Raw genomic sequence first — 18,477 nt, forward strand, 5'->3', positions numbered from 1 at the left:
TAAACGCATCTAGCTTGGTTTTTTAGAAGATTCCCCTGATATTTCTCTTATGATGATATGATAACTTTAGATTAGAGTTTCAGTCCTATAACATATTGCAGGAATGGGACTTGTTATCCAGAATGTTCAGGATATGTCCTAGGGTTTTCTGGATAATGGACCTTTCCGTAATTTGGATCTCTATACCTTGTCTCCTAAAAAATCATTTAAGCATTAAATAAACCCAATAGGCTGGTTTTGCTTCCAATAAGGAGTAATTATATCTTAGTTGGGATCAAGTACAATCTACTGTTTTATTATTACCGTGAAAAATGGAACAATGTTAAAAAATGTTAATTATTTGGATAAATTGGAGTCTATAAGAAACAGCCTTCCTGTAATTTGGAGCTTTCTGGACAATGGGATTCCGGATAACGGATCCTGTTTAATTAGGTTAGTCATAGCAATAAATGCTGGCCTACCAATACTTTTTTCACTGTCCCTGTGGTTGGAGTGTTTTTTTTTGTTTTTTTTTATTTAAATATTTATTTTATTGATTTTCAAGTTTTAGGGCAAAGTGCAGAAAGAAAGAAGTGCGGGGGGAACATTGTACAGCGTTTTGTGTTTAAAAGAAATGTTTACAATCACTTAAAACAAGTAAAACAACAAGTTATAGCTACTGCAACATCGCCATGGAAGCTCATGTAAATTGGATTACATTCTTGTTAATTGTACTCATTAATTGTACACATTTCGGGAAAAGAGTGGTTTCACTGACTTCCATTTTCTAGGGACTAAAGCTTTGGCCGCATGTGGATATATAAGTGCAAAGTTACTAACCCTGCGAAAATACGCCAGCGCGTCGTCATTTAGGTACTTCACCGATTTACTAACAGGCACTGGCGTAAGTTTGCTTGCGAAGGAGATAGACTGTAGCGCTACTTCATACTTTTAACGCCAGGCGAATTTTCTGACCGTTTAACTGACCGTTACTTTTTGCGCCAGACTTGCCTTCGCCAGCTCGGACCAGGCGAAGTGCAATAGAGTAGATAGGACTTCCTCAAAAAAAAATTTACATTTTTCTAAGTCCCAAAAAATGCTGGCGACTTTTCAGTTTTTCAGGGTGATAGTCTGCAAAACATGGTAAATTTTTTAGGGCTTCCCCCCTACATTTCCTAAAATATGGCACATAAACTATACACTGGGCTCATGTGTAGGGCAATATAACAACTTTATTTTATTTTATTAAGGTTTCCCAGGCTTGTGTAGTGTAATGTATTTGCTGCAACATATACATCCATTCAACTTTAACTTCCCGCCGTTTGCAAATTAGCCAATGCTAGCGCAACTTCGCTTTGCTTGCCGAATTAACGCTAGCGAAACTTCGCCATTGTTTGGCGCCCTGGACGCAACTTCGCATTTTATTGAATTAGCGTTGTCCTGATGAACTTTCGTCTGGCGAAGTGCGGCAATGTGAGTGAAGCCGTCGCTGGCCAATTTCCGGAAGTTAGTGAATTTGCCCCATGGAGAGCTAGTTTGTTCGTCAGAGTGGTATTTTTCTAATGTCGAAGTGAAAAAAGATGAGAGCACAAGTTTCTAGTGGACTCTTCAATGTCTGTTATTTCATAATAAAATTGCATATGTCAACCCAATATTGTTTAATTGCATGGCATAGGAGCTAGATGCATTTTAGTGAGCCTTCACTTGAGCTGAATCTTTCGTATAACTCTGAAGAGGAAGGGAATTGTTTCTTTAATTTGACAGGTATGTAGTACCACCTAGTGGTAAGTTTATATAACAACTGGAGGGTTTATGTATGGAGAGAAAAAAGCTGGCCATAAATGCAAAGATACTATCCTACTAAATTTTAAGACCTTTTGTGGATTGTTCCAACATTTTCCATGCCATGTTGATCGGTCGATGGGATTGGTTAAAAGGATTCATATCGGCCAAAGTTAATATCTCTGTATGTATTCCCTATCTGTCAATACACTGCTTTTTGTCAGACTTAACTTCCGTACGATTGCTGCCAGTCAATTCATCATCAGAGCATCATCTGATTTGTTGTTTTTACTACTTTATATTAATTTGAATGGTTAGTTGCAGGTTAGATTGGCACGGATGATCGTTTGTTCGACTTTCGGGTGACTGGGGGCATCTGGGAAACTGACAATATGTCTAGCCCCATGTCAGATTTCAAAATTGAATATAAAAAAATCTGTTTGCTCTTTTGAAAAATGGATTTCAGTGCAGAATTCTGCTGGAGCAGCGCTATTAACTGATTCATTTTTAAAAAAAACTTGACAGCATCCCTTATTTTCCCATTCTTCAAAGTATTTGGAGTGACTGGTATAGTTCACTTTCAGTGGGAGCTGAATTCTTTGTTTTTGTCGGTTGGAGAGCGAAAAATCCTCAAAATGTTATGTAAATCACATTAGACTTTCTGCCTTAGCTGAGTCGCTGATTTTATGGCCATAGCATAAATGTCCCAGTATTTTGGGTCTGATGCCATATGAGTCAATAGTCCTGATATTGCATTGTTTGTGCAATTGTATCTCTGTACTGAAAGCGCTATATTTCTAAAGTTAAAGCTACATAAGCAGGGTATTTATTCTACCAGTCTAAAAAGATTTCATCCATATGTATTGTGCAGTTACCGGTGCTTCACTTTACTCCAGGCCCGGACTGACAATCTGTGGATTCGGGCAATTGCCCGAAGGGCGCCGCTTTAAATTTCATTAAAGTGGGCCGGCCCGCTCTCTCGCTCGTCGCTCCTAATAAGAAACTGTGCTGCAGTGTCTCTGCTGTTTCCGGAGCCATGTGACACGCCCCTTGTGCCTGCCTTCTCTGCTGAAACCAGCAGCAACATCAATATTCCCAGCTGCCGAGGAAATACACTAACGGCTGGAAAGAAGTTAAAACATGGTGGCGACATCTAGAGGATGTGCAGCAGCGTGGGTGGGCCGTGCCGGCTCAGACCCACTGCACAGAACAGACGCTCCTCACCTCCCCTCCCCTGCCTGATCGCATGTGCAAAGTAAGTACAGTATGTGCGAGCAGCAGGGGTGGGGGAGGGTTACAGAGGGGCCCCTGCGACTGAGGAGAGGTGGGGGAGGATTACAGAGGGGGCCCTGCGACGGAGGGGGGCCCTTGTGGGCCTAATGTGGCAGCCCTGGTGGGCCCTGCCCCCCCCAGTCAGACATTAATGTGCAGGATATGTCAGTGTTGGAGCTGGCTGCACTGAAGCCAGTCAGAATGAAAAGTAAATGGAGGAGGTTAGAGGATCTCCTCACCAGCTAATACTTTGCATGGTCAGTAAAAACAATGTTTCCTGTCAATGTGAATAATAAGGAAAATGCATAAAAAAATATATATGAAGGCCAGTACACTCCTGTATTATAAGGAATAATGTACCCCCTACTGTAAATGATAAGGATATTTGAAGTCACTGAGGGGTTCCGTGGCCATATAAAGGCACAAGGCTGCAGGCTGAGTTATACAGGGAACTCTGAGTATCACTCATGTATTATAAGGAATAATGTACCCCCTACTGTAAATGATAAGGATATTTGAAGTCACTGAGGGGTTCCGTGGCCATATAAAGGCACAAGGCTGCAGGCTGAGTTATACAGGGAACTCTGAGTATCACTCATGTATTATAAGGGATAATGTACCCCCTACTGTAAATGATAAGGATATTAGAAGTCACTGAGGGGTTGCTCTATGACCATATAAAGGCACAAGGCTGCAGACTGAGTTATACAGGAAACTCTGAGTATCACTCATGTATTATAAGGGATAATGTACCCCCTACTGTAAATGATAAGGATATTAGAAGTCACTGAGGGGTTGTTCTGTGACCATATAAAGGCACAAGGCTGCAGGCTGAGTTATACAGGGAACTCTGAGTATCACTCATGTATTATAAGGGATAATGTACCCCCTACTGTAAATGATAAGGATATTAGAAGTCACTGAGGGGTTGTTCTGTGACCATATAAAGGCACAAGGCTGCAGGCTGAGTTATACAGGGAACTCTGAGTATCACTCATGTATTATAAGGGATAATGTACCCCCTACTGTAAATGATAAGGATATTAGAAGTCACTGAGGAGTTCCGTGGCCATATAAAGGCACAAGGCTGCAGAATCTTTAACATATTTTACATTACATAACCTTGTTTAATATCCATCATAACATTATCTTTGAATGCTATTTATAATTTGGCATAAAAGTATTTGCCTGATGCTTTTACATTACTTTTCTTGCCCCCATGTTCCTCTATGAGGGGGCAGGATTCCGTTAGCATTAGAGACTCTTGACAGGCTGAGATGGGACAGTCAGTTTAGCAACACAGTCAGGTTTAGTAATAATTAATTACAAAAGAAGAACTACTGTATTGGCAAAAAACGATTAACTTGACCTATATGTAATTTTTATTGTAGATTAATATTTTGAAATGAAAATTTTTAATGTCAGTATCACTTTAAATGAGAGAGCCAGCTCTTTATGCACATAATTGTTTGCAGTTTTACCCCAATATATAAGTGGATGAGTACAACACTGAGTGTTTACATGTGGGCTGCTTTGATTTTTTTTGCCCAGGCTGCTTTTTAGTCCCAGACCGGCCCTGCTTTACTCTGATAGGTTGGAGCAGGGCAGTAGGTGGTAGTACTGTATCTATATGATCGAGGGACTTGCACCTTTAGTAGCTTAGTATAAGAATAAGTCTGGAAGCCCACTGTGCATGTTATTGTTGAGTTTGGGGAGGGTAGGATTTTTTTTTTTTAAAGGGGGTTGTTCACCTTCCAACACTTTTTTCAGTTCAGTTGGTTTCAGAGAGTTCACCAGAAATAAAGACTTTTTCCAATTACTTTCTATGTGTGTCTGTTTATTTTGGAAATGTAAAGTGACATTTTTTTTTTACCTTCTAAAGCCGCTCTGGGAGGGGAGTCGCCGACCCTGTCAACTGTTCTAAATTGATGAAATTTAGTTGATACATTTCTTATCTTTGTCCCTGATCAGCAGAATCCCTGGTTCCATTAAAGGGGTTGTTCACCTTCAAACAACTGGTTGTTTTCAGCTAGATCTCCAGAAATAACGACTTTTTCCGATACTTTCTATTTTCTATTTGTGAAAAGAAAGTGTAAAGTGTAATTTTTCACCCTCAAAAGCAGCTCTGGGAGGGGGTCGCCGACCCCCCAAAACTGTTCTATGTTGATACATTTAATGGATACATTTCTTATCTCTGAGTTTCATCAAAGGCAGCTGTTAGAATTGATACAATAGTTGCTAATACTCCAGAGACGCTGCTGAGAAATGTATCAAATAAGGGGCAGATTTATCAAGGGTCGAAATTTGAATAAAAAAAAGACCAACCGAAATGTATTTAAAAAAAACACAAAGTTTTTTCCCCCAGATAAATAGGCCGTTTTCGTTTTCGATATAAGCAGTCAAGGGAATCAGTGTTGCTTCTCTCCGAGCGTTTGCCTGCGGCATTAAGGTGAAATTCCTCCACACTTGCACAGCAGAAATAGTAGCAGTGGTGCAGGCCAAATCCCTGTAGGTTTTATATGAAACCATATTCCCGCCCTTGGAGAAATCCGTCACGGAGCAGCTGTGTGAATAATAGCGTGGATGGGGATTACTTGTCTGTTTAATAGAAAGTGTAACTGCGCTGCTTGTGTCTGGCCTGAGAGGCCACGTTTTTCTGTTAAATGGTATGTTCCATATCAACTGTCTCCTGCACATGAAACCTAGTGTGAAAGATATACGGCTATGGAACCTGTTATCCAGAATGCTTGCAACATGGGGCTTTCCGGACAAAGGATCTTTCTGTAATTTGGATCTGCATACCGTAATTCTATAATTAATAATAATTGAAGCAGTAAATTAACCCAGTAGGTTGGTTTTGTTTCCACTGAGGATTAATTATATCTGAGTTTAGATCAAGTACAAGGAACTGTTTTTTTTTTATTACAGAGGTAAAGGGAAATTAAAAAAATTGGATTATTTGGATAAAATGGAGTCTACGGGAGATGGTCTTCCCGTAATTCTGAGCTTTCTGGATAACGGGTTTCCGGATAACAGATCCTATACCTGTATGTACAGGTAGAAGCTCATTTCTGCGTCAGATGGACAGTTACACTGGCTGCCTTTGGATGCTCTACAGTTTGCAACTATGGGAAGGATCTGCATCCAATCTGTAGATGAATTGGGGAAAAGGTACGGCTTTGTGACACCTTATGAGAACACTGGGGGCTTTTTATATAAAGAGGAGAGAAGGGGAACGTAAAGTGTCAGGGCAGGTGGGTTTCATTCTGTAGTTTTGCAGAGAACAATGAATGACATTCAACCCATTTATTGACCTGGTAGTGCACCGATGTGACAGATTTCATGTGACCCTATTGAAGGACGACACCCCACTGATACACAGCAGCTCATTGATATACATTGGACTAATGCATCTGTTTCCGTTATCTGGATAACCATTATCCAGAAAGCTCCAAATTACAGAAGTGCTGTCTCCCATAGACTCCAAATGATCATTTTTAAAAATTATTTCCCTTTTCTCTGTAATAATAAAACAGTAGCATATACTTTATCCAAATTCAGACATAATTAATCCTTATTGGAAGCAAAACCAGCCTATTGGGTTTATTTAATGGTTTACATGATTTTCTCGTAGACAAGGTATGAAGATCCGAATTACAGAAAGATCCGTTATCTGGAAAACCCCAGGTAAGAGCATTCTGGAATTTCTCGGTTGTGAGTTTGTTTGTGGCTTTTTGTTGTTCACTCATATAGTACTCATATAGTAAGCTCATTATATGACACTTCTTGGCTACAAACACAAAAACCAGGGCAACCCGTTGCTGTTTATTTAATCGAATGAGAAAAAAGCTGTAATTATTAATGTCACTGACATGCTGTTTAACCAAAGCTTATTATTTATTCATATACTGTACTACCAACAAGTTTTGCAGCACTTTTTAAAATGACTTTCTAACAGGATTAAAGAAATGTAATACAGATATGGGACCTGTTATCCAAAATGCTCAGTACCTGGGGTTTTCTGGATAACAGATCTTTCCAAAATTTGGATCTTCATACCTTACGTCTGCTAGAAAATCATGTAAACATTAAATGAACCCAACAGAAGGTTCAATAAGGATTAATTATATCTTAGTTGGGGTCAAGCACAATGTACTTTTTTACTATTACAGAGAAATAGAAAATTATTTTTTTAAAAATTGGATTATTTGAATGGGAGACAGACTTTCCATAATTGGGAACTTTCTGGATAGCAGGTTTCCGGATCACAGATCCCATACCTGTACTGACAGACAAGGTTAATGGTATTTCTAAACATGTAAATTGAATACACATGTATTTGCTGCCAAAGCCCAAAGAAATGACCAAAATCCAGATATGGTGTTTTCTTTAGAGGTTGTTTAGGGGTTAAGATATTGTATCTTTATATTTAACACTTCTTTCCAGGTTTTCTGTTTATAGATTATTGTGTCCCACTGGGAAAACAATTCATGAAAAAAATATTTTTTTACATGTAGTCGTTATATTCTTCTTGATGTATATGTGCAGGGCTGTTTTTATATATAGGCCCCCGAGGGCCTGTGCCTAGGGCGGCATGGTTTTTGGGGTGCCTATTTTTCTTGTTTTTAAAAACCCTCCCCACCCTCCGCCACGGATTTCTATAGGAAATTTTATTTTTTTAGTCTATATCTTTCAACAAAAGTGGGATTGCACATAAATTATAGTAGATTTGGAAAGCTCAAGTAGTCCCAAAAAAACCCTGATTTCGTTTTTGTAATTAATAATTTTCATACATTTATCAGAAATATGCCAGTAAGAAGCAGAAGAAAAGAGAAGGATAAAGCAGAAGGGATAGAATTGAGATCAGAAGACAGAGGAAGACATTTCCCTGGGACACTCTCAGGTAAGTATAGCTTAAATGGGGTGTCTTCATTTTGGGCCCTTACAAAACAACATGCTTAGGTAGAACTTTACATATTTGATATAAAACTGTTCAGCGGGGCCCAGGCTTTCATATTTAGGGTGTTTTATCTTGGTACCTAATAGTATTTTGAAGATAAGATGTTGCAAGGTGGAAGCATACTTAGGTAAACCTATACGTATACGTGCCCGACCACAGAGCCAGCCTATATCAGGATATCTAATAGGAATAATGACATAAAAATGTTATCTGTATTTGTATAGAACTGGCTCTTTGCTGTGACAGCTTGGTGCCACCAACCAGTGTGTCAATCAATAGGAGCTGCAGCCACAGAGTGCTGTCCATGGTACTGAATGGAAAAGGCAGTTTAAGCTTCCCTCAATGGCTGCATTAGTGATTGCAGTATATGTACCATAAGTCACATGTTAGATATGTACTTACTATAGCAAATGTGTTTTATGTAACATAGTCACATAGATTGAAAAGAGACACAATTCCATCAAGTTGTCCCTGGATTGCCTTGTAGCTATCTTCCATAACCCTGTATTCCATTACTTGCTAAACACCATCCAACCCCTTCTTAAAGCTATCTAATGTATCAGCCTGTACCACTGATTCAGGGAGAGAATTCAACATCTTCACAGCTCTCATGCTGATATATAGAGATAAATCGCTTGTTCAGGACAGTGGAGATCCGTTGATGGCTGGAGGGCTCCCTAGGTTTTCCAACAGTTTGTGCAGGAGACAGAGGAAGGGAAGAAGCACACAAGTTCAGCTAGGCAATGCCTTCAGCACATTTATTTGCAGAAGTATTGAACGCACAAGCTTTCGGGGTCCAACCCCTTCCTCGGGTGCAAGGGAGGGAGGGGTTGGACCCCGAATGGACCCCGAGTGCGTTCAATTCTTCTGCAAATAAATGTGCTAAAGGCATTGCCTAGCTGAACTGGTGTGCTTCTTGCCTAATTGGAATCTGTTGCCGTGTTGGGCTTGGAAGCGGCCTAGGATATGATTGCACCGAGCAACATGAAGTAAGTGGTGTGCGGCAAATCTAAAAGAGTTGCGGAGACAGAGGAAGGCCATATGGCATTTGGTAGTGGCTCTGCTAACATTGATTTCCTTTTAATGAATAAACTCAGTTTTTCAGAAAACACTTGAATATTCTATTAATTTGGCACAGTTTACCCTGGGGCTTGTTATATCCTACAGACTTGTAGCAATCAGTCCTACCCTCTCTTTACCCACACAGGGAGCCCACCTTCCCCTTTACCCACACAGGGAACTGACCCTCCCTTTTACCCACACAGGGAGTCCACCCTCCCTTTTACCCACACAGGCAGTCCACCCACCCCTTTACCCACACAAGCAGCCCATCCCCCCATTACCCACACAGGCAACCCCGCCCACCTCTTTACTCACACAGGTAGCCCGCCCATCCATTTACCCACACAGGTAGAATGCCCACCCCTTTTCCCGGAATTCACTAAATTTTGGTATTATTGCATAGATTAGGATATATTCTGGACTTCTCGCATTGATTTATATACAACCTCGTCAGATATGAGATGCCGGATTTTCGGATTCAGACTTTTTCCATCCGGGTATAAAAAATCCTGAAACATTTTGATTCTTTTTTTTTACTAAAAATTCAGATTTTATAGTAAAAAAACAACTTTTTTTTCCCAAGTTTTTTTTAACCCCCTAAGTGTTTTTTCATTCATTCTCACCCTCCCCACCTCTTATGAGTTACCCCTAGCTTTATACCCAGAATAAAGACTCCGCAGACTGATGGTTAAATCTGTGAAACGCACAGCTTTATTAATAATTATTATAGGATAAATAGGGCTATTTGATCCAGAGGAAGGCAAAAACCCTTTGTGAGGGAAAAATTCCTTCCTGACTCCTTAACGGCAATCGGATTTGCTCCCAGGATCAATTTGCCATATTTAATCAAGAGAAAGAGGGTAAGGGAAACAGATGGCAATATGGCAGCATACACATGAGCGCCTTTAGGCTGCTAGGTGAACTCTGCATTCCATTTCTTTGGTCCCTTGCAGCCTGCAGACCCGGCTTTTGCAGTCTGAGGGATGGAGAGAAAAGAAATGAAGGGTCTACCATGTGGCTTAAGGGGGCTTCTGTCTATGAAACCATATTTAAGATGGGAAGGGAGGGACTGCTGGTGGAATTACAGTGGCAGGAAGGGAAACAAAAAGCAATAAGGCTACGTAAACATGAGCACCGTTTAGCAGCTAGATGAATGCTGCATTCCAATCCATTCCATTGAACCCAGGCAGCCTGCACACCCCGGCATTTGCACACTGAGGGATGGAGTTGAAAGGAATGCAGAGTCTACCGAGTGGCTAAATGGTGCTCCAGTTTATGATACTATATAAGAGGGACAACTGCTGGTGGAATTGGAATGAAGGAAAAGAAAAAGAAAGCAATATGGCAGCATACGCATGAGCGCCATTAAGCTGCTAGGTGAATGCTGCATTCCATTCCATTCCATTGGAGAACTGGCAGCCCAGACAGCTTGCAGACCCGGCTTCTGCACACTGAGGGATTGAGTGAAATGGAATGCAGGGACTACCGAGTGGCTTAGGTGCATCTGCCCATGAAACCATATTTTAGGTGGAAAGGGAGGCACCGCAGGTGGAATTACGGTAAGCAATATGGCAGCTTAAACATGAGCACCGTTAAGCAGCTCGGTGAATGCTGCATTCCGTTTCATTCCATTGGAGCCCCAGCAGCCTGCAGACCCGGCTTCTGCACACTTGGGGGATGGAGTGAAAAGGAATGCAGGGTTTACCGAGTGGCTTAAGTGCGCTCCTGTTTATGATGCTATATTTTAGTAGGAAGGGAGGGCACCGCCGGTGGAGCTACGGTAGAAGGAGATAGGGCACCGCTGGTGGAGCTATGGTGGAAGGAGGAGGGGTACCGCTAATTGCTCTGGATGGAAGAGAAACAGAAAGCAAGATGACCTGATGTGCCGTTTTTCATGTGTCCCCAATCTTCTGTCAACGCGGGTGATGGCAATGATTTTTGCGTTGCAGGATGATCACGCAGCTCTATATTGCGGAATAATCGAAGCTCCCAAAGGCATCGGCGATCTCTTTTCTTATTGCCAAGGAACCCTCGGAGGGAGGTGTTAGAAGTAGATGTTCATAACAGGGTCCATCGTCGGAAAGTCCAACATCCTCCGGTATGAATGGGGGCTGCAATTTTCTCTGTACCAAAGCCAGCCAGTCAATGCCCTGGTTAATAGACAATATAAAACATTCTTTATTAATTCTTTTGTCCATCTGTACCTTTAGTTCATTTTTGTAGCTAGCAAAAATTGACTGAAGTAACTTACTCGAAAGAAATGATGAAACATTAGTTCACCTGCATCTTCCTCGCTGGAGCCCAGCCGCATCCATGGGTCCAACTGTAAAAGCTAAAGAAAAAGAGAGAAACATTAGTAGATAAGCTTTGTTGCAGTGCTGTGTGCCAGTTAATGGCTATAAAGGCTTAATACTGTTAGACTGCACAAATAGGATAGTGCTACCTATTCATGAATCACTGGTTAAACCACACCATGCACCCTTAACTTGCTGTGTAACTTACCCCTGATATTAAAATAGCTGCATCCTCAGCCAGGAACTTTGGGCAGACGACGCCAATAGATGGTCTCATCCATGGTAGCTGCAATGTGAAACATAAGAAAGATCTGTTATTATAGATTAAAGAACTAATCAGGTGTAACTGACCAAGAAGACTACAAAACCTGTTGCTATATATACATTAAGGGGCTTTTATAAAGATAGCTTTGAGTATATCGTGAAATATTTATATTCCCTACACACGTGATCAATTCTGCAATACAAACAACTGATTACTCTATGGCCATACGGAGCTAAAATAGTTGATGTTTGATGTTTTTTCCAACTTAATGTACATTCACCTATTCAGTGCACTTATTGAGCTTTGTACTTACGTCCCCGACTAGCATCTCGAAGATCACGATGCCCAGAGACCACCAATCTGCAGATCTTGAATACGGCAGCCTGGAGAGGACTTCGGGAGCCATGTAGTCATAGGTTCCAGTCAGGCTGCGTGTTCTGTCCCCATAGCCAATTCCTGCAAAAACAGTAACTGTAAGTAAACTGGAAACCAGTGGGGCTTATTTATCAGTAGCGGCTCAGACTCAAAGTACAAGAAAGGAACAGTTCAGTTTGTTTTCTTTTCATCCTGAGCTGCATGATCAGCAAACAAACTGAACAGTTAGGTCCCATGTGGCCCCCCTTTCTAACTGACTAACAGGTTAGAGAGATGCAAAAATATAAGGTTTTTATTACATTAGACGTCTTTCTATAGATTACATTCTAGGGTAACTCCGATCTATGTTCTCACTAAATATTAAGTGATACAATTCAATTGCCTAACAATTGGCACCCTCTAGTAATTCACCTTTCCTTCTCCTTTAATCTGATCTGCTAAAGCATAACTCTTTAGGTGAATTTCACTCTTGCGTTCTCATAATATGAAACTACAAATGTCAGTCACTTAGTGAGTCTCAAAAACATAACACGAAGCGCAACCCTTTTTTGACATGTAAGTTTATGAGAAACCTTACCGTCTTTGCATAGTCCGAAATCAGCCAGTTTGATGTACCCGTTGCTGTCTAAGAGCAGGTTTTCCGGCTTGAGATCTCTGTTAATACAACGGCAAATGTTAGAAAAGTACAAGTTCACTGGCACACAAAAGGGGAAATAATTAGTGATTATATAGTGAATAACAACCTTTTTTAAACTTTAAGTCACTGAGGAGATTCTTGACCATATAAAGGCACAAGGCTGAAGTTGTCATGCTCTTGTGGAGCAAGCTCTATAGGGGACATTAATCGTGGCTTCTTAAAAGTTTAGCAGTAATATTCTCTTATATTTTATATTGCAAATGTTTTCATATACTTAAAAAAAGTATTGATATATATCTATACTTACCGGTGTATGATACCATTTTCGTGCAAATAGGAGATGGCCAGCACTGTGCACGCAGCATAGAACCTGCAAAGAGAAAATGACTCCCATCAGTAGGTTATTGAATACATAGCCATTTATTTGTTAGTGTAGCACAGGGTGGTGATATCTCAGTCTAAATATTACAGGCTCGCTGTGATTTAAGAGACCCACTGACTATAATGGTAAGTTGTGTATGCAGCTCCGAACTTATTAAAAATTTCTTATGTATTTCTAAATAAAGCCTCTTGCATTTGTGTAATATGGCTGCTTCCTTCGATAAACAAGGAGCCAGATCCATATGCTATTTATGGTTTTCAAACTTGTGTAGTTTTCCTCAGCACGTCCCTTGAGTTCCTTATCCTGTGGGCTCACCCTCTCAGGTCACACAGTAAAGGCCAGAAATTGATCAATTCCTACAAAACGAAGTAAGCCACAACAACCACAGAACTGTGCTGCTACTTTTTATTCTATGACATGTTTCGGATCACATGGACCCTTTCTCAAGTGTGTGACTTGAGAAAGACACACTTGTGAAAGGGTCCATGTGATCCGAAACATGTGGTGGAACAAAGAGTAGCAGCACAGTTCTGTGGTTGTTGTGGCCTGCTATTTATGGTTTAGTTTGTATGAATGGTATTATATTTAAATAGCGCCCACATGACACTAGGTAAAGGTTCATTATTACGTACGTAGTCCTCCGTTGTCCAAATTTACGTTCCCTCTCCAGGAGAGTCCTTAAGCAGCCTCCAGCGACATACTCCATGAGGAAGAAGAGATGGTGGTCTGACTGGAAGGTGGCATGTAGATCCACGGTGAAGGGGTGGACAGCTGCTGTGAGAGCGACCCGTTTCTCGACCAAAATCCTGAATATTAAAAGCATTCATTATCAAAACAAGCCAGTAGAGAAAGTGTCATTCTGCCCATAGGAGCCACATTATTGTCTTAGATTATTTAGTATAGTACTAATGGGAGATGTTAGTGGAAGTCCCAAGACACATAACTAGTTAGGCATTGCTTGCATTATCAGGGTAATATCAGAGCGCTACAGCTGTTTGAAAGGGACATGGGTAAGTAATAAAGCCAACTAGCCAAGTTGATCATTCCCATAAACTGACCTTTCAACATCCCTTAAGGTGGTGATCTTCTGTTTTTTTAGGATCTTCAGGGCATACGATCTTTTTGATGCCGTGTGTTGCACATGGAGAACCTGGAATGAGAGAATATATTGAGGGAATTTTGAAGAAACACAGGAAGATACATGCAGAACCTCCAAACCCCTTGCAGAGAGCTCCAAGAATCCATCTTGCTCCCAGCATTGCAAGGTAACAGAACTAACTGTTTAGCCAGTGTTCTTGCATGTGCCCAATAGTCATCCTAATAATGGATTTAGTTAAATATTACCTTCCCAAATCCGCCCTCGCCTAGGAAACCTCGTTGGGTGAAGTCTTGCAGAGTGCAGTTGGTCAAATGCAAAACTCTGAAAAAGAATTGCAGAATTGAACTCATTGTTATTTCAAATGAAATGTTGATAGTATCATCAGTTGCAGGTTGTACTGTATCTTACTCTGGTTCCGTCGTCACAGCCGGTGGAAAGTCTTCTGCTGTGTTTTCTGGATGAGTTGAGCCGATGTTCACTTCATCCGCAGACATCTCACTATAGGGAAAATGTAAGTTTGTTATTATGCTTGTGTTTTACTAACATGGGAAGCTAAGAGCTGTATATGTACATAGACATTGGAGTTCAGCCCTTTCAGAGGCAGAGAATGATTTGCCAGCACAGTACAGGGTGAATTCAGGTGCCATGTCTGTATCTGGAGTATTACACCTCCACCAAAAGAACTACAATAGCCGTATACAGGGCCTCCTTCAGAAATCACCGGGGCCTGTCCGGCAAAATTTTCTGGGCCCACCTGCCCCCAAGCCCCACCCCATATTTTGCCCACCCCACAGAAAAAAAGCCAAACAAACATCAGAGCTGAAACAGTAACCCCCCCCCCCAGTTATAAAAAGCCATTGGTGATCAGGGGCCCCCCTCCTGCAAGTAAAAAAATATTGATTGCCTGCTCCCCCCAAGTTATAAAAAGCCACTGGTGGCCAGGACCCTCCTTTAAGTAAAAAAAAAAAACATTGGTGGCAGCCCACCCAAAATGTATTTTTTTTTGCCAGGGTTCCCCATAAGTTTGGCTCTTAAGGGGGTCTCAGTCATGCTTCACTTACTTGATTGCCGGGTCCCCCCCCCCCCGTCAGCATTCTGCAAAGTTTCTAAGAAAGGACGGGAGCTCCAGTTTCAGCATTATTTCTGTCCTATTCAGATCTCTGTGCCCTCATTGGTCGATTAAGTTAAGTCCCGGTGAAACTACATTGGGATTGGTTAGGCTGGAGGGGAAGATTCTACTTTACCCATCCAATCCCTGTACAGCTTTACCGGGACTTAAACTTAAACAACCAACGAGGGCACACCAGAGCCCCAGTCCTCTATTATAAACACTGCAGCAGGCTGTCCCCCCAACACTCAAAAAAAACTTCAGGGCTCGGGACAACTGCCCCCCCCCCTGTGCCCCCCTGATGGCGGCCCTGGCCATATACAGAGAATACAGTTCATAATAAGCCGAACTCTGCATCTTACCTGCCCTCAGTGACAGCCAGTGGCAGTGCTGGTGCTGGATCTTGTGCCGTGGTGTCCCTCTCACTTGTGGTGGCTGGTTCTTCCGGTGTCAAGGCAACTGCTGGTGACTCATCCCTAACACAGGAATCCTCTGGGGCATTTGTTGGTGGGTCATGGGGAGAACCTGGGTGAATCTCAGGGTCCTTCTGTGCAATTGCCACATTCAGGTTTTGAAGGGTGGCATAAAGAATTTTCAGCTTTTTCCCCGACTCCTTCATAAACTTCCTCAGACGGACTAAGGTCTCCTTGTCTGAGGTCACTCTGTAGAGCTTTTCAGCGCCCGCTGCAATGCGCATCTCCTTCTTTATTTCTCCCATTACCTGCTCTTTATTGGCCAATAGATGTAACCTTGGCTGCATATCACAAAGTTTTGGAGACAAAACCTCATGATTGTCCTGTAGAAAAGGAGAAAAAGTTATGGAAACAATAGTTGGTTATTGCCTGCCTAAATTACTGTAATTTACACTTTTTTTCTTTCAATTCTAGAATCACTAAAACTGTTGGCCAAGCCCTCCAGCTCCAGTGAGGAGCAAATCTGCTGGTGTCAGTAGCTGCTACTTCTCAATCTCTCTCTGCGCTGAAATGTCACCAGGCTCAAGATTTTATTCTCCACTGGTAAGTCCATATTCCAATTCTAATCTACATCATGGCATTGCTATTTGTTTGATGTTTATACAGGTATGGGACCTGTTATCCAGAATGCTCAGGACTTGGGGTTTTCCGGATAACAGATTTTTCTGTAGTTTGGGTCTTCATGCCTTAAGTCTACTAGAAATTCATTTAACCATTAAATAACCCCAACAGGCTGGTTTTGCTTCAAATAAGGATTAATTATATCTTAGTTGGGATCAAGTACAAGATAATGTTTTATTATTACAGAGAAAAAGGACATCATTTTTAACAATTTGGATTATTTGGATAAAATGGAGTCTATGGGAGAGTACAGGTATGGGATCTTTTATCTGGAATGCTTAGGTCCTGGACCGTAATTCTCTGTTCTAGCTCCCTCAAACAGGAACCTTGGCTTCCCATTTTATTCCAGATTCGCTTTATTTTTCCCTAACATTGTGCTATGGAATATATTGCTACTTTAAACAATAAATACTAATCATCTCCTCCGGACTGAGGCCATTGCACTCTTCAGTAACATGTTATATCCCATTAGCCTTACCGGATTGGTAGCACGAATGCAGGAATTCCGGACACCCATCTTGAGACTCCTGTAATGGGAAATAAACATTGTCAGTGCTGGTATGGGGATAAGAGGTCATTTTTATCTTTCTCAATAGAAACCCTCTTCACCAAATTGCATATTGGAATGAAGTTGTTATATTATATTGCCCCAACTCATACAATTCCAACATAGCTAAACATGGGAGGTTTAAGCAACTATCCCTACCAAAATATCGACAATGAAGGCAGGTTACCGGATACTCTTTTAATCCCAAAGAAAGCCTGGTCTGCCACGTTTAAATGTCTGGGTCACCCTTTCTTCCCATATGCCCCTATCGGGAAACCCCTTTCTCCCCCACGCGTCAAGAATCTCCCTCATTTTCTGTCTGGCTGATGTTGGGCATTAAAAAAACTGGCAGATTTTGTCTGTAATGCACAATTCACCACCCACCAGGAATTACCAAAAGAAAAGACCAAAGAAATATGGGAACAATCTTCAATTTCATAATAGTAGGAGATGTAAGCTCCAGTAAAGGTGTTGCTAAACAGAGAGCAGTCCCCCGATATATTTCTGTAGCTCACTAAATGTATGAAGATATCACTCAGGGCAGGAGTTATTTTGATGGCTTGTGTTCTGTACACTGAATTGGACACCCTGTGTTTAAATAAACTTCCTTAATGGGAAGAAAGTGTCTTCCCGCAAGCTTATAACTAGAATAAACTCATTCCATGGTGATCTTAATTGTAAATCTCCCCTATGGGAATGCTCACTTGTGTTTTATCCTGATACCTTGTGCTACTGTCAGTCATCTATCTCTTTTATTCTTCACTAATCACTCAATGACAATATGTGTGTTTTATTTGGTTGTGAAAATCAGTAAACTTGAACCTTTAATAAAGGGGGTTTAACATACAAACCAATTTATACGTCTCTTCTATGACAACAGTTATTTTATTTACTAAACCATAAGTTCTTAAGTCAAACTATATACTATATGAGCATCATGTAATTGTCTGGTGTTTATGAACTACAACTCTCATCTGCCAGAATTTGTAGCCATCAAAGAAATCCAATGCTCTCTGAAAATCAATATAGCCATGTATAGCAGGCATTTCTTTCTATCTATAAAATATATATATATATATATATATATATATATATATATATATATATATATATATACAGTCTACATCAGCTGGCAGGAATTGGGGCACTGGTGTAAGGGCAGGTAAGAAGTAGGTGCGCTTCAGTTTTTGGAGAAAACAAGTACAGGCCTGGGAAAGAGATGTGGGACCTTACAAATTGCCCCTCCCCCTTAATTAGGGCAGGTTTGCTGTAAAATAAATCATAAACTGTATGAATTGTATTTGCAGGATTACCTCTTGAAAGAAGCTCAGATGTCAGATCTTCAAAAATAAAAAGCAAAAAAAAAATACCAAAACGCCTGAGGTGTTTTTGGCTTTTGGCTTAAATAGAGGGGCCGGCACAAGGCCGGGGGACCCCAGAGGGTCTCCCTCTTTAGACGCTGGCTCTCCTTATATGTGTTCAGAAAAGAATGTTAAAATCTGAACTAAGGAGAAGCCAGGAAAAAACACAGTCCAAAAAGAGCTGGTAATTTGCCAAAAAAGTAGCAATCCGTCCACTGTAGCAATCTGTATAGGGAAGAGAATAAATTGACAAATTAGTT

General features: G+C 41.0%; 1 protein-coding gene across 1 annotated transcript; it reads right to left on the reverse strand.

Annotated features, from left to right (window-relative positions):
* Positions 1–9,737: 9,737 nt before the first annotated feature.
* LOC121397274 (serine/threonine-protein kinase N2-like) lies at positions 9,738–18,142 on the reverse strand. Its single transcript, XM_041573881.1, has 12 exons — positions 16,788–18,142; positions 15,578–16,011; positions 14,516–14,605; positions 14,353–14,428; positions 14,067–14,158; positions 13,641–13,814; positions 12,934–12,996; positions 12,567–12,643; positions 11,928–12,070; positions 11,558–11,635; positions 11,307–11,387; positions 9,738–11,205 (listed from the first exon to the last, which is right to left on the reverse strand). Exons 1-12 carry the CDS (start codon positions 16,854–16,856, stop codon positions 11,020–11,022), a joined length of 1,563 nt encoding a protein of 520 aa, XP_041429815.1. The 5' UTR covers positions 16,857–18,142; the 3' UTR covers positions 9,738–11,019.
* Between the last annotated feature and the right edge of the window lie 335 nt (positions 18,143–18,477).

This window comes from Xenopus laevis, chromosome 8L (genome assembly GCF_017654675.1).
Source record: "Xenopus laevis strain J_2021 chromosome 8L, Xenopus_laevis_v10.1, whole genome shotgun sequence".
In the NCBI taxonomy this organism is placed as follows: Eukaryota; Metazoa; Chordata; class Amphibia; order Anura; family Pipidae; genus Xenopus; species Xenopus laevis.

Coding starts and splice junctions, on each gene's coding strand:
- LOC121397274 (XM_041573881.1), bottom strand. CDS start 16,856: ATGTTTATTTCCCATTACAGGAGTCTCAAGATGGGTGTCCGGAATTCC. Junction 12,071..12,566: donor TTTCGGACTATGCAAAGACG/GTAAGGTTTCTC, acceptor CTGTTTTTGCAG/GAATTGGCTATGGGGACAGA. Junction 11,206..11,306: donor TGTTTCATCATTTCTTTCGA/GTAAGTTACTTC, acceptor TCTATTAACCAG/GGCATTGACTGGCTGGCTTT.